This window comes from Paroedura picta, chromosome 8 (genome assembly GCF_049243985.1).
Source record: "Paroedura picta isolate Pp20150507F chromosome 8, Ppicta_v3.0, whole genome shotgun sequence".
Lineage (NCBI taxonomy): Eukaryota > Metazoa > Chordata > Lepidosauria > Squamata > Gekkonidae > Paroedura > Paroedura picta.
Window position 1 is genome coordinate 29,620,681 of NC_135376.1, and position 16,934 is coordinate 29,637,614.

Sequence of the window (16,934 nt, forward strand, 5' to 3'; positions counted from 1 at the left end):
CTGGAGTGTGTAGATTAAATCTTCCATGCAGATATATCCAGAAAAAAGTGCTTTCTGGTGAAAAAATGTACTATATATTTTAGTCATTTGTGACCAGGGATAAAAATAATAATGAATGTTTTCTACAGTGTTCTTGGGAACAGATATGGATTCTTTTTTCCCCCTTTTTTCTTTACCAAGCAAGTGACTTCTTATAAATATCTGCTTAACCTAAAGTTTTTCTTGATGGCCCAGGAAGGGTTTCTCAAATGGGTGGGAGTTAATTAATTTTAATATATTTTTAAAAAATTGTTAAACATTTGTTGTGTGGTATGACCATATATGGTCATGTTGACTTGCCACCCCCTCCTAAAATGGCCAATTATGGGCCTGCAGGGTTTGGGGAGGGGAGGGGCCCAGCTATATTTCCCAGCCATATTCTTCATGATCATGCCACTTCTGGTGTTTCTCAAAGCCTGAAGAATGTTTCAGGGGTTTCTCAACACTAAAAAAGTTGGGAAAAGCTGGCTTAATCTCCTGTATATAGGACTATGCCATCATAAAACAATACTTAATACTAGGTTGTGCTTTTAAACCTTTTAAATGCTATCTAAATGAGATAATTATGCAGTTTTCAAAACTCTTGTCTTTTGAAAGTAAATTCTGCCATCTGGAAGTTCTGTACAGTATGCTGTTTGGCTGTTTGCTGGATGTATTTAATGCAAACTAAGTTTTATTCCATCATTCTGTGCTCTTTTTAAATATCTTAACTGCTAGAGCTGTGGATTAAGAGTCAACCAGCAAAGGGCAGAGACAAGAATGCCATACTTGCAAATTCCTTGGCTGCTGTTCTCACCCTGTATAGACCAAAACAAAAGGCCAAAGTATTCCCTCCGTTATAACCAAGTAGCTTGACATCAGAGATGAGTTTGTTCTCCGAAAGAGGAGGAGGTAGGGAAAAACAACAGCAGGCAGTGCAGTCAAAGGATTAAAACATAACAGATATGGGGGAAAAGAAAAAAGAAACAACCATAAAAGAGGGACTCGAAAAGAAATGGAAAAGCAGGACTGAAACAAAGAAAGATGCATCAAAACTTGGACAGGTGGGTAAACAACTAATGAACCCATTATTGAATGTTTGCAGTTTCTGAAAGCGCTTTATTTGGACCAAAAGTTAATTGAGCTTGTTGATTCAAATATATTGATTTGTGTTTCAGCTATTTTTAAAGAAGGTATGCAATTTTAAAATAAAAATAGGACAATTTGGTGCAGGTTAAAACCTGTTTAGACAAAACTTTTGTATTTTCTTATAAAAAACCCTATTTTTCTACTAGGTAGAAATCAGATGTGTTATGAAAGAAAGAAGATAAATAACTGCCAAATTGCTTGCAGTGGGGAGCGAGGAACAGAGAGCCATCTGATTGGTTGCAAGAGGAATTGTACACGGAAGGAAAAATACAAGAACTGTGGCAGAATTTAACAGGCTGCTGTGTTATGCCAGTTGAATTTCATTAAATTCTATCATTTAGGTTTAAAATACTCAGTGCCTGGCTGAAAAGCCTCAAAGTAATGAGACAGGAGCTGCTTAACTTTTGGGTGCATATATGATATGCACGAGTAACATCTATAGTAACTGTTCTTTTACGCCTACAGTGCTAGCCTGTTTACTTCAGCCTGGGCCACAAACTGGCTTGCTTTGTGCTGAAGTAGGCCGTTTAAACAGTGCCCCCTCTCCTGGTATGTTAAAGGCATGATGAGAGGAACTGGTGCTTGAGCAAAGTACCCACCTGTGGTTTTGGTTTCATATATTCCTTATTGTTGCTGCCTTGGTAGCCCTGATTGGGCAGAAAGGCAAGATGTAAATATATTATAAAAAAAGAAATTGCCAGTGAATGTGCATTATAAAAACTCAAGAAGCATTTCCTGTTTTGAGAGTTTTCAGTGACAGTTTCATTTTTGCAGTACTCTCAGGAGGCCTAGTAAATCAGTCTGGGCTCTTGTATGAAAGCTGTTGACACTCTACTATTGGAGTAATTATGGTTAACTTTATTGAGCAGATGCAGATGCAGTTTATTTCTCCATGTTTTTCCATTATGGTCCCACCCAAGTTGCTCATCTGCAGAACACTCCTGGTTCATTTAAAACTGGTGCAGAACAGTAATAATGTAGTAGTGGAGCCTGTGACACTTATATGTTAAGATTCCACTAGCATTGTAGTCCTAGGTAGAATTGCAGCCCTGTAAGCCATTCACTGGGTTTACAAAGTTGCAAGTATCTGGATAGGCTTGCACTTTAAGAGATTCTTGGGAAAAGTGGGAAGTGAAAAAGACTTGGTTGCTCATTTGGGAGTGATGTTTCACTGTGGTGCTTCTAGTATGCTAAATATTTCTCAGTACTTGTAGCTGTGGTTCAGTTTTCTCAGCTAATATCGATCATTGTGTTTGGCTAGAAGAAGAAGAAGAGTTGGTACTTATATGCCGTTTTTCCCTACCCGAAGGAGGCTCAAAGTGGCTTACAGTCGCCTTCCCATTCCTCTCCCCACAACAAACACCCTGTGGGGTGGGTGAGGCTGTGAGAGCCCTGATATCACTGCCCGGTCAGAACAGTTTTATCAGTGCCGTGGCGAGCCCAAGGTCACCCAGCTGGTTGCATGTGGGGGAGTGCAGAATCGAACCTGGCATGCCAGATTAGAAGTCTGCACTCCTAACCACTACACCAAACTGGCTACTGCAATGAGTAACTAGCAGTGAGGGAAACTCACTATTTACAGGGAGCAAGGCACTGACAAATTCATTGCAATGGTTTGCTCCATGAAGGGTTAGTCTGTTTGCCTAGAAAGTTACTGTGTATCTTGTGTATGGTATGACATGTCAAACAACAGTCACTATAGTATGCTTCCCTAGGGGAGAAAAATCCTGCATGTTGAAATCTTGAATGTCAAGGAAAAGGTTAGAACCCCTTTTTAATGATGGTGTTTTCTCAGTGAAAGGTTTTCATAAATATTCATTATACAACTTTATAGCAAGCTTCCACCATGCCATACAAGAAGCAATTCAAACAGCTCAACAATGGCCTAAATCCCACAACCTCAATAATGAATGCTCAACAGAAACCTACAATCTTTACCTGTACTCAAAAACTGCCAGGAGACAAGTATAGATTGAAATCTGTTTCATCAGCCCTCATCACGGCCCTAAGAGGCTTCATAGATGACTGGGGTTTGAACCCATGTCCCACCACCAGTTTTACTCAGAATACAATAGTATACTGAGTAACTTTTGTAATGTTAGAAGGGGAGGGATATGTCTTCAAGGGATGTGTTTATCTAGGGGTGATGATCAGTTGAGAAATGAGAGTTGTTAGGCTCAAGAACTCAGATTTTCTCTGCTTTTGCTAAATATCTGCTGTTAGTTTGCTCTGCTCATGAGGCTGGGAGTTCAATCCCAGCAGCCGGCTCAAGGTTGACTCAGCCTTCCATCCTTCCGAGGTTGGTAAAATGAGTACCCAGCTTGCTGGGGGGTAAACGGTAATGACTGGGGAAGGCACTGGCAAACCACCCCATAATGAGTCTGCCATGAAAATGCTAGAGGGCATCACCCCAAGGGTCAGACATAACCCGGTGCTTGCACAGGGGATACCTTTACCTTTATTATGTTGCAGGGAGATAGAAAACTGCTGGCAGAGGTCTAAGACACAGCAGAGAAATAATCCTGACTGGGTCGTTCTTACTGTGGGAGGGGGGAGAGGGAATCAGGGCCGCGCATGCGCACATGTGCGATGCACGGCTGGAATCACGCATGCGTGGCACTTTCATGCATGCGCGCATGCGCGAAAGTGCCACACATGCGTGATTTCGGCCACGCATGCGTGCATGCGCGGCCCGGCTGTGGCCACGCACGCGCGCATGCACGGCCCGGCTGTGGCCGCACATGTGCGCTGCGCGGGCAGGGCAGTTGCCCCGCCGGTGTCCAGCCAGAAAAAGGTTGGGGAGCACTAGATTAGAAGACTGCTGAAAAGAACTAGTTTATCCTAATAATTGTCTACAGTTATGGCTTTTGAACATGTTTGAAGCATCTGTTCATAGTTAAGCATGCTGAGAACTTTATGGGAAACAAGTAATTTTTTGGTAGCTGTAGTCACATGTGAAAAAAGCTTTTGAATTGTCTTGACTTATATGTTCTGCTCTGCTGGCACACAGAGCTGAGCAGTTTTGTGGCTGTAGCATATCTGTGGTTGGTAGACTTATATTCTTTTGCCCTGTGGCCATTTTTGCACCTGCACAGTAGGTTAAATGGATTTTCCTCCAGGTTCATTGCTAGGTCAGATGCTTAAAAGACTCTGAGAGATGAAAAACTATGACTCCCATGAGACTGTGCAACTGAAAGGGCAACACAGAAGGATGGCCAAAACAGTTGGATCATCATAGGTTTCTATGATTCCTGTCTGCAATGAAGAATCCTGACCATGAAGTCTTATTTCAGAAGTACAGGGTTAATCCACAGAGATGTGACCACTGAATAGGAACCCAGTTTTTCAGCTGATAGTTCAGGGTCTTTGTGAGCAGTTCAACTCTAGCTTGTTCCCTGGGCTACTTTTTATATATACAGATGGTCCCACAGAGGGCACATTGGTGAAAATGTCTTATGGTGTTTCACTGCCAGTTACTTAAATGGAGAATGAAGAATAATCATACACAAACACAACCGAGTCTTACTAATTAAGTCAACACTGAGGGCTTCCAATCTGTCTGGCTCTGCAGCAGATTGTGCCCATATTCTCCTCTCTCCTCTTCCTTGAATCCTGATACGTTTGTGGTGTAGTTGAGGAGTAGGAAAACCAGAAGAATGAAGACTGGCACCAGGGGAGAGTAGGTATCAAGTTGATATTCAGAGGAGGGTTGACTTCAGTCCCTAATTATTTAAGGAATGCGAACCAGTCTAATTTGTATTCCCAAAATCTCAATTTCCAACATTTGCTGCCATATACGGCTTGCCATTTATTAATGATATATATTTTAGTCAAGGAACAAACATGTATGTAAAATTAAATAATATTCTGCTGCTGATGCTTAATGCTTCTTCAGCCATATCAGCTCATTTGTGGAAATCCTTTTCACACCTACTTTATATTTTAAAAAGGACTTTCACAAATGATACATTATGGTTGGTTCTGAATATAGCTTGGTTAGCTTTTCCGTACTTTGGAAGAAAATATGATCTTACATTATGTTGACATGCTGACCTAAATTAAATGATGCAGATATAATACTGTGTAATAACATGCAACTAGCTTACAAGCACCAGTGGGGAGGAAAATGGATTCTTATTTAAGTGGAGACAATTTATATCAGAAAGGATATGGGGAGAAATGATCAAATTTGACTGCTGTTTGCAATTTTGTTATTTTTTTTTCTTCTTTTGAATGGATTTCTTTCTGTATCCATACTGCAAATTATAATCTGTGGACTCCTGATGGTTTGTGGAATTCCTCTTCATTGAATCTAGTGTGATAAAATAATGAGGGATCCATATTTTATGACAAAGTTAGATAATTCCTTCAGTACAGGGGGAAAGAACTATGACAGTTTGTGGTTATAGCCCAGGGGATGTGTAAAAAGATACGGCTGTGTGTCTTATCTAGTAACTAAAAGGAACATTCAAAACTTTGTTAAGCACAATTTGTTTAATTTTCTTTGGATGGTATAATTTTCTCTGTTCTTTCAAGTTAAATAAAATGGGTGTCAGTAGATCAGTTTTTAGTGGTAGTACTAGTTTATATATAGTTAAATTCTGCTCAAGAGGAAGGCAATGTGTGTGTGTGTGTGGGGGGGGGATCCTAAGTAGCAAACTAAATAGATGTGGAGAAAAAAACCTGAAAAAAAATTAGTTTGCTTAGTCAACAACCAGTTCCTGAATTATCCAATCTACAAATTATCTGCTTCTAGAATCAGAGTTGGAAGTTACATCTAGGGTCATCTAGTCCAACCCCCTGAAGAATGCAGGAAACTATTATTCTCTGCCTCTCTCTGAACCAGATGTTGGGTTGATTGTAAATTCCTGCCCTTCTCCTTTTCCTGTTTGTTGTATTTTTTTCCCCTCTTGCCAGCCACTTTGGGTCCTCTTGGGATAGAGTTACCAATTCTGAATTTGGAAGTACCTGGAGATTTAAGGGTACTTATGTGGGGTTTAGGGAAGGACCTTGGTAGGGTATAATGCCATGCAGCTCACTTTCAAAAGCAGTGGTTTTATCCAGAAGAAATAGAAGAAATGTTTTAAATAAGTAAATATAGTATAAAATATTATATAAAATATAATAAATAAATAAGTAGCATATGTAGCCTGGAGATATCCAGCCCCCAGCTGGAGGTTGGCAGTTTTACCATGGGGAGGAAAGTGGGATACAAATATACTAAATACCTTAACTGCTTGCTAAAATAATAGTACAAGGTGGGAGAGAAGCAGGTTAGAACTTGGATAATCCCTGGATAATAATTTCATACAACATAAAGGGGACTGTTTTTCTCTTAGACTCTCACCATTTGTTTGATTGTTTTGAACTTAATTTATAGTCTAGCTTTCTCACTTGAGATTCCAGGTAGGTTACCCGATTAAAAACAATACAATGAAAATTGTTGGAAAATTAGAGTAGTGCAGTAACCAGTGGATTTACAGTAAAATAACATAATGGTACAAGAAAATGTAAGCAAAATTGGATTATAAAGGAAGGAGGGCAACAAACAAAACAATGCCTCCCAACAAAACAATGGAAACAACTTAACATTCCACAGACATCCAGTCTGACCCTATTCCCTATTCCTGAACAGAGAAACAGTGTACTGTATAATTTGTACAGCGAATTAAACAGATGCATTCATTTGGCATGATAATATCTGAAAAGCAAACATATTTATGTTTTTCAAATGCCAGTTAATTTGAGCATGTTTTCCAAGTGTTCCTTATCTAGAACCAAATCCAGATTAAGAGATTTTCTTCTTTCATATTACATTGTTTGGATTCATCTTAATAAAATTTTATTTGGACAAGGAATTTGAGATTATGTTTTTGCTGCATCACGACATCCTGGCATACAGTACTGTGAACCTATGACAGTCTTTTGAGGCTGTGTTCAAGTCCTCTCCTTGGTTCATTTGGGTCATGGGTCTGGTGAGAAATAGGCTTCCCTTGGAATTTTGGTTCTGGGCTAAAGAATGAGGGGTGTTACAAGAACTGAAAGCATAGAATCATTAATTAAAGATCAATACAGCTGACAGATGATCCCAGCCCACACACGTAAAAAGTAAGTTGAAGCCATTCTTTGGCTCTTACATAACCCTAGATTTGCTTTGAACTGCACTGAGTTCCACCCATTTTAGGACATGTGAATAAATGTGCACAGATGTGATAAGCTGGTTATTAGTTCAGCATTGACAAATAGCTTGTCAAAGACACTTTCCTGTTAATTGCAGATCGAATCAGAGTTGGGCAGCTGAATGTAAAACAGGGACATCTAATCTCAAATTCAGGAAGTCATTGTAGCAGTATGATTCTTAGGCCTTTGCTCTAAGCATAAAATATAACATCTATTGCTGAACACTCCCATTCTAGTACAGCTGAAGTCTTTCCTGATTCTGCAGAGTCAGAGTCACATGAACATCCCAGTGATCATCTGATTGTCTTTAGTGGCATATGCAGATTGTTCTGACTGAACGTCACTTGCCCAACCAGTTGAGTCAATAGTCATTTGCTACTCTGAGTTCCTCATCTCCTATTATCTAAATTCGGTATTACCATGTTGCTATGCTGTTTCTTGGACTTTTTTGCTACCTGCCCTAGAATCCTCCTACCACCCTCAGGGCAAAGCTTGTGATCCCTGCCACCAACCTAGGCAAGACTACATTGAATGTGTTGTCCCCTGCAATTGATTCACTCTCTGGTCTCTGAAGAGATTTTTGACTATGACTTCATCATTCCATGAGGATATCATCACTTGGATAAAAGTGGAGGACACCAGTTGCACCATAGTTAATGAACACTGCATGGTAGGGAGGCTACCAGATATTGTTTGCAGAGAGGGCTCTAGGAAGACTAACAGTAAGAACAGGACTGTGGACTGTGGATTGAGGAGGACACTGATAACAAGATCAGAAGTCAGTAGGGGGGGGGATAGGCCAAATCATGTCACTCTTGAACCTCAGCTTTCTATCAGGCTGTATGCTAGTTACTTCATCTGCTCAGGAGAAAAACTCAAAACCATTCCTTAAATGTTCACTGTAAAGAAAACTGCATATTGACCTATTATGCACGGCCGCTGAAACAGTGGCATGGAGAACGAGGAGGAGGAAGAAGCGAAGCAAACCGATTACGCACACGATGGAACGCAACGGCGGCAAAACCCAGAGTATCCGATTATGCACGTGGATACTCCAGAGCCGCTTCTGGTTGCGCCCTGGTCCTGGGAAGCTCCACTTTCTTCCACATCTCGCTAACAAGGCTTTTTCGGCGGCATACGTTGACTCTGTGCCCGGTTGCCGCCTGTGGCGTGCATAATTGGTGATTTTAGCCGCCACCATTCGAACCCGAATGCGGACTTTCCACTCTGTGCATAATGGGCCATTATTAAGACTGCAGGTTTAAACACCTGATAAACTTTTTAGTCTGGAGCAACCACAGTTAATGAGGCAGTTTGACATGAGATTCTTTTCACTTGACGGTTCCCATAGGCCCATTATGCATGGCCACCGAAACGGCGATTTCGGGTCACATGGAAAATGTGGAGTGGGAAGACGCGACGCACACCGGTTATGCACGGGATGGGGCTCGACGGTGGCAAAACCCAGAGTAACTGATTATGCACGCGGCAATCCCGGCGCCGTTTCTGGTTGCGCCCCAGTCACCCAGAAGCTGTGCTTTCTTCCACGTTTTGCAAATGCGGCTTTTTCGGCGGCATGCACCGAAGCTGCAGCCGGTTGCAGCCGGCACCGTGCGTTATCAGTGATTTTAATTGCCGCCATTCCACCCTGAATGTGCGTTATTCCCCCTGTGCATAATGGGTCATAAGGAAAGCACAATGCCTGTGATTCCAAAAAAGTGCATAGCTATTTATCTTTTCTGGAAAATGAATCAGATAAATATGATAGGTACAGTAGGGTTCCTGCAGTTCACATAGGAGTTTGTGAAAGAAGTGTGGCAATTACATGACAGCGTTCGCCTTAAACACACTCTTAAACCTGTGAGCAAAACTCAGTTGTAAATGGAAACTGCAATCAAATATAGAAAAACTAGAAAAAAACACAGTTTGTAAATTCTTAGTACAAAATTTATTGCCTGCATTTCCTTGTTACTCAGAGTGTTTTACAAATAATAATTTAAAACATACAGAATGATGTATGTCTTACTGCAAGCCAAACACAAGGTATCTTCTTCAAGCCTGCCGACCTCTGTTATGTCTTTTCCTGCTGGCTAGCACCTTTTAAAGATGAGCTTGCCTGGACTTTGCTTAGTGTACTAAAGGGTAACTCCCAACCCTCTAGCAGCTTCCAGGCTGAAATAGTAAGTCAACCTGTTGAAACACAGCCACTTGTCTCAACTTATCTAATTTACATTGACTTCTCCAGCAAGAACTTTCTGTTAATATAACTCATAAAGGGCTAATGCAGTTCACATTGCATCATGCACACATCTAACAGTATTCATGTAATACCATCAGCATAATTGACCTTGGGCCATTCCGCACATGTTGGATAATGCACTTTCAGTTTGCTTTTGCAACTGGATTTTTCTGTGTGGAAGAAGATAATTTATTTCTAAAATGCATTGGGTGCATAATGGGCTCTTGTTAAGTATTTCAAATGAATCTACACAATAAACACAGAGCAAACATGGATGGGCAAAAGAATATTTCTCCAATCAAATAATAGCTTATAATTTGCCATGGGGTTAGGAAGCTTTCAGTATGCATTGAAATTTATTAGACTAATGTGTTTCTTTCAGAGCTCCTTATCCTATTTCCTGCTTTAGGAAAGACTAGTAATATAGCCCGCTGTACTTTGGATACAGCGGGCGCTAGCGGTGGTGCGGGTGCCTCTGAGTCGTCAGGGCGGTGGCGAGGCGGCAGCGAGAGAGCATTTGTTGATTTGGGCCACACTTGTACAAAATAGATTGTTCTGCAAACCAGGATGACCTCCTAAGATTGTAGAAAAATCTGAAATCTATCAAAAACAACAACAAAACCGTGAGGTTTCAGAGTGTTCTCTGCACAAAGCATGCTCTTTACTATCCCTGATGGTGTAGCAGGCCCAGCAATAGAAGCAACAGCAAAGCAGCGAGTAGGATGTGCTGGCCTGCAGGTGGCAGGGCCTGGTGTTGGTGAAGAAGCAGCCTAGGGGGTGCATCAGAGGCAGCACAGCCCAGGAGTCCCACGGGGCACGGAGTTGGTGACTGCACAGCCCAGGGGATGCTCTGGACCTTGTGTCAGCAACCACCCAGGCAGGCAGTCTAGTTGGGCTGTGTGTTGGCAGCTGCACAGCCCAGCAGCCCCTCAGGGCTCACAGGTGGCTGAAGTGAAAAACAGAGTCTGGCAGCCATGGCAAAATCTGAGAATCATACTGGGAGTCTGCCGCCAGCAGCAGCACAGCCTCTGAATTGTGCTGGGCCTGGCAAGAAAGGACGGGAGTCTCCCCTGTGATTATCACAGACCCACACATATCAGTTCTGTTTCTCTGTTGATCAACTTGTAATAGAGACCAAAATGTTGAAACTGGGGATGAAATGTCTCACAGCAATGCAGAGGATGTTCAAATCAGTACATGCAGGTGCTGCTGATCCCTTGTCCCTCTTAGTCGGCATCATTTAGTCCTTGCAATGCCCTGTTTTCATATATATATCTCTGAATTTAATTCTACTCTGCTGGAAATCTTTTGTGAAACTATAGCAGGAGATGGTGTTTGCTTGTAAGCAAACATGTGAGCAAATCTCCTTTGTTTAAAGTCCTACTTCCAATAGTTAACTGAGTGGTTCTTATTAATATTGAAAGCAGTAAAACTAGACAACCCATGAACCAGGTAGTGGTTTTTGCATATTCTTAGGTAGATGGTAGGAATGTGGTTTTGTAAATTAATAGAAAGAAAAGGGGACAAGAAAAGATCCTTTTTATGTACTGCAAAACAAGAGGTGAGGGCAGCCAATGCGGTTATGAATTTGCTGAATAGGAAGAAGATGGTAATATATATGTTAAATATGCAGAGCCCAGAAACAGTGATGTTAAGCTAGAGAATAAGTAGAGGTTGAGTTTAAGTGCTGTGTGGTTAACTTTAGATAACTTGACAGGAAGCATATTTGTTGCTTCTGGTTAACATTCTGAGAAACGTGCTACTCATGTGATACTTTCAGGGCCATTTCGCACGGCTTCAAAGTAGCAGAATGGTTGCTATTTGGAAACGCTACTAATTTGCCATAACCCACGACGTCGTAGACAATCTGCAATACTCCTGAAACCAATCAGCAAAAAGCGCTTCGTTGTGGCGCTTTCAGGGGAATCCAGAAAAGTGGATTCACCCTCTGGATAGCGATACACTCCTGCAACCAATCTGCAACAGTAGCGCTAAAGACCTGTGCGTTACCATTGTTGCTGGTTCTTCAAAGTCCCTCCCCCTGGCTCTCTCCTCCAAACTTCCGGCGAAGCGATCGCCATTTTTTTTTCTCCGAGCGAGCGGGGATAAACGCACCGGCGAGCCTCTTTCTGTTTAGAGGCTTCCCTGGCTTCAGTCCTTCACCTTTAGTCACTAAGCACAAACCACTGAAAAGCCCGTTTGCTGAAATAAAGTCCCTTTATTTTTTACAAATAAATTCAGCCGAAAATCGGGCCCGTGAGAGGGGGGGGGGATTTTTTTTTATCACTCGAGGCAGCATGCAAACGATCATACAATCAAACGACAGCTCACATTAGGCAGCTGGATGGGTCTCTCCGTAGCAACGAATCTACCTAGATTCGTTGCTATGGGTCGTTTTTTTTTTAAAAAACCTTTCTTAAAGGGAAAGGGGCTGTTTGGGAGCATGCTAACGGCTGCCCATTGGCTGCTTGACGGCCAGGGGCGGGACGAGCTTGGCAATAGCGCTTCCTTTCTAGCGATTTCTGCCGAGACCGGAAGCCTGTGGGAAACGCTAAAAAACGCAACTGATTCCACTACAAAGGCAGGTATGCATAACGACGAATTCCACTATTTTAAATGGCGATTTTTCATTCCGCAAACAATTTGCAACAAAGATCCCTGTGCGAAAAGGCCCTCAGTGTTCACAACAGGTGTGGTGAAGAAGAAAGATTCATTTCTGAAGGTGAATACAGCATTGTATTTTATATATAGCAAGTCCAGTCCAGAATGATCTACTTACCTTAATGAGGTGACTTTACTGAACATAGATTCAGGTGGGTAGCTGTGTTGCTCTGAGGCAGCAGAACAAAGTTTGAGTCCAGTGACACCTTTAAGACCAACCACGTTTTATTCACGATATCAGCACATTTCTTCAAACTGTCATGGTTTGAACTTATGTAACAGCCTGTCATTGCAGGCTGGTACAACAAAAGTCTGTATCCTGTTCCAGAATGGTACAGGAGCAAATTATCAGACTGCTGATTTCTGATCAGAATTCATCTGTTGCCATGCAAGCAGCTAAGTTTCTGCTGTCAGCTGCAAACCTAGAGCACGTAAAGATAGCTATTTTACCATACATCTGTACCTGAAGTGTGTAAGTGATTCTTTTTTTTTTTCTTGCCAGGATGCTACATATGGCCATGCTGGGGTGAGACAGAGGGAATGTTTTGATTGTTTATTCAAGCTCTCATTCACATATGAAGCTGCATTGAACTGTATCAGATCTTCCATCTATCCAGTCGTGGCTGTCCAAGGTCTCAGGTGGAGGTCCTTCACATTACTACCTGAGGCTTTTAACTGGTCAGGGTCTGAATGTGGAAGACAGAAAACAATAAATAACAAAATAACATAAATGTATAAAGAAACCAAAATGGCAGCAGGTAAAATCAGTGGACACAATGCACAGATAAACAAAAATCACCCAGGCACACAAAACAAAATCATATTTTTTTGACATCTGAAAGCCGCTAAAGCAGTGGTCCCCAACCTTTCTAAGGCTGGGGACTGGCAGGGCATCGGGCCGCGCCCGCGCCCGCTCATCGGGCCGCGCCCCCGCGGGCCGCGCCTGCACGGCCGCGCAGCCTGGCCCTGATTCCCTCTCCCCGCCCTCCCACAGTAAGAAGCTTCCCGGGCCGCAAGCTTGCGGCCTGGGAGGTTTTTTACTGCGGGGGGGAGCGGGGAGAGGGAGCCGTGGCCCGGCACCATGGCCTTCGCGGCCTGGCACCGGGCCACGGCCCGCAGGTTGGGGACCACTGCGCTAAAGTATTAAATGGACATGTAGGGAATTCCATGCATAAGCTACCAACTGACATGTGGAGAACCTAATGTGTGGTAAAGTTACAAGTCAACAAGATAATGTAGATAATCTCCTAACAGGGGTAGTCAAACTGCGGCCCTCCAGATGTCCATGGACTACAATTCCCAGGAGCCCCCCGCCAGCAAATGCTGGCAGGGGGCTCCTGGGAATTGTAGTCCATGGACATCTGGAGGGCCGCAGTTTGACTACCCCTAGGATGAGAGAGTTTTATCATGGGGATAGTATGGTCATCTGTATTAACTGTAAGAGTGACTAATTATACAGAAGTAATCTCCCAGTTTTGCAGTTCAGTAGAATGCCTACAGTCATCACTTTCTTTGTTGGGATGTTTGCCAAAACTACTAATAATGTTTTTCTCCACTGCAATTTTTGGAGGCTGATGACTTTCAGATGTTTGGTTCAGGAGGAGAGATTTGAATTTGAGTAGAATGGGTTTAACTCAAGAATATTCATTGTTTAGAACAATTGAACTATGAAATTGATTGTGAAAAAAAGATGTGAAATCTCTTTCCGCTTGCTTTAAGAGGTAATGGTATAACCAGATGTTTAAAAATGTCTTGCTGCTTTAAGGAATCCTGGCTGCTGTCATTGAAGTATATTCCCAATTGTCCTAGCTTCAATTATTTGAATCTGAATCCAGACAAGATAGAGGTAATGCTGTTTGGAAGGCTGATTTTTTGATGGATTGGATCCAATTGTAGTGTATAGAGTGGAGTTGCATTTGCAGAGCAGGTAATAATTTGGACCCAACCTTAATATTTGAAAGTCAGTTTGGTATAATGGCTAGGCTTTTGTAATTTGCATCAGATCCTCCAACTCTCATCCTTCCTAGAATTAGCTGTTCTTGTGAAATGCGTTTTAAATCTCATAAGTGGGATACTGTATTGTATTCTACCTACACTGGGCTGCCCTTGAAGTCAACCCAGAAACTTGAGATGGTCCAGAATGCAGCAACTATGGTTAGGCTTCCTGACTAGAACATATCTTGCCTAACTTAAATTATCTACATTTCGCCCTTGTTGGTCTGTGATTTCAAATCAAAGTGCTAGTTATAGCCTCAAAACCCTTTATGGTTGAGAACCCACATACCCAAAGGATTGTCTCCTCAACTGTGTCCCTGTGCACAAGTCCTAAGGATGCCTGTACTGGCTTTTTTTTTTCACTTGAGGCAGCCTGTCTGGCATCATAGAATCATGGAGCTGGTAGGGGCCATGCAGGCCATCTAGTCTAACTCCCTGCTCAATGCAGGATCAGCCTAAAGCATTCAGGATAAGTGTCTGCCCAGCTGCTGATTGAAGACTGCCAGTGAAGAGGAGCTCACCACCTCCTTAGACAGGCTACTCCACTGCTGAACTACTCTGACTATTTTTCTTCCTGATATCTAGCCAGTACTGTTCTACAAGAAGTTTAAACCCGTTACTCCAATCCTCTGCTGCCAACAGGAAACGCTCCCTGCCCACCTCAAAGTGGCAGGGAGATATTTAAAAGAGAGCAATCACATCCCCTTTCAACCTCCTCTTCTCCACTGCAGTTATAATTTTGCGGAATGGGCTGCCTTAGAGGGAGGAAAGGGCTGTATTTAGAAATTTTAGATTGTGCTGTCAGAGTATTTTATTTGCCAGGACTTTTAATGAGGACCTTTAAACAGCTTACACCATTCTTCTCTCCTCTGTTTTACTCTCACAACAAACCTGTGTGGCAGGTATGGCTGAGGCTGTGGGACTGGTCCAAAATAACCCAACAGGTTTCTCTGGCAGCATTGAGTCTCATACCTGAATTTCCTAGATCCTAGTCTGACTACTACACTACACGAAACGGGTAGCAATTGCAGGAACCATTTTGTGTGTGTGGGAGGAGATTGTTTTGTCTGTTTTAAATTTCGATATTTTTAATTGGTTAGGGTTTGTAAACTGCCTTGAGCCATAAAGACAAGACGTAAATATTTCAATGCATTCATGAATACAAATAAACATACAAACACGGATTCTCATCTGGGTATTTCCTAGTCATTGTGAAAGTGGTCACTGGAGGGTAAAGGGCTGCCTCTAGTGCCACAGGGATCATATATGGTAATTCAACACCTTGAGTGCCTTGTGCAATATATAGTCATTGCCTTCTGTTCTCACTGTGCTAGTCAGCTGTGGGAGGCAGGACCAAGTCAACGTGGTCCCTCATCTCCCCACCCAAGGTTGTGCTGAAGAAAGTACTCATCAGGAATTGCAAACTTTAAAATATATATAGTATAATTTGTTAACGCTAAGAAAAATTCAGTAAGTGGTGCTACAAATTAAGAAGCAACTTACTGAAAGCAATCCAGAACAAAAGATCTGCTTTTCAAGTATTATTCCCTAGAGGGTGCCATATACCAATTTTTTTGCAGTTTTCATTTGTTTGCTTACTATAAGATCCATGAACGATGACAGTACAAAGCTGAGGAATATTGTGACTCTGTGGTTCTCTGATGTGAAACCTGAGTTACAAATATGTACAGTGTTCTCATTAGAGGGAAAGTGTTTCTAGTCAAGCACACGGCAGACTAGTTTGACCTCGCCCCCCACCCTCCGATTGTATCTGCACACATTTTTATTAAAATAGTTTGAGGGATTAAGAATGATTCGTGGTTGGATTGATTTTTCTCTGATCCATTCCTTTTGAACAACGAATTCCCAGATGGCTCATGTGGTGTGACATTTCCGCTTGCAAAGTGCAAGCAAGTCACTTCTTATAACTGTCTCTCACCCTGTAGACTTGACATTATTTAATGTCTATCATACTTGAGGGTTTTTCTATAGTGGAAAGAAGACAAATGGGGTGCCATAGGAATCTAGAATGGGTCCTGAGCCATTCTGTCACCATCAACAGTAGATTTTTGAAATAAAGCTGCCAATCCCATTTGTTCAGTCTTTAGGTACTGTTTTGTAAAGTCTGATCTGTCAAGTATTGCAAGTGCACTTGATTGACTTTTTCTTATCCATCGTGGCAGTTCTTACACTTCTGGGCACCTCTCAGTTCATTGTGGTGCTCCCATGTGGGCACGCAAGAGACTGAATGATTGCTGGCCAGCAGTGGAGAAGAGCTTACAAGCTTTTCTGAAGACATTTCTAGGCCCTGGAATGCCCCCCCTCCCCTCTGTCTATCCAAAGCCCCTTTCCTGCCCAAAGAGTCATGTGACAAGGGAGGGACAAGCACTCCTCCTCAGTTCTATTCTTGCCACCATGAGGAGAGGATGTGCTTCTAAGCAGCTGCTTTGTGGGGCCTCAGAACTCCCAATGAAGTTTTCCCCCCATGATGAGCAGTGTAACATTTCACCTACAAATCAGTAGGATGGCTCTGTTTTAAAAATGCAGGGAGTGCAGTGAAAATGGCCCCAAATGATAATCATTCATCATGCCTCCTATGCTTGGGAGAGGGCCACAATACAACCACATGCCCAGCTTGCTGATGCTTTACCCCTAAAGCATACAAAGGCAAAGCAGTAAGCCACTACAATGG

At 42.4% G+C, this 16,934-nt stretch overlaps 1 protein-coding gene across 4 annotated transcripts in view; it reads left to right on the forward strand.

Moving 5' to 3' along the window:
* DOCK10 (dedicator of cytokinesis 10) overlaps window positions 1-16,934 on the forward strand; it is a 181,492-nt gene that overhangs the window by 9,350 nt on the left and 155,208 nt on the right. The window contains exon 1 of one of the 4 annotated variants that reach the window (XM_077348876.1): window positions 939-1,082. The exons of the other annotated variants lie outside the window; for them this stretch is intronic. Within the exon in view, the coding sequence (XP_077204991.1) occupies window positions 984-1,082 (99 nt within the window). The 5' untranslated portion in view covers window positions 939-983. Of the gene's footprint in view, window positions 1-938; window positions 1,083-16,934 lie in introns of those variants that run through there. 4 annotated transcript variants of the gene reach the window in all.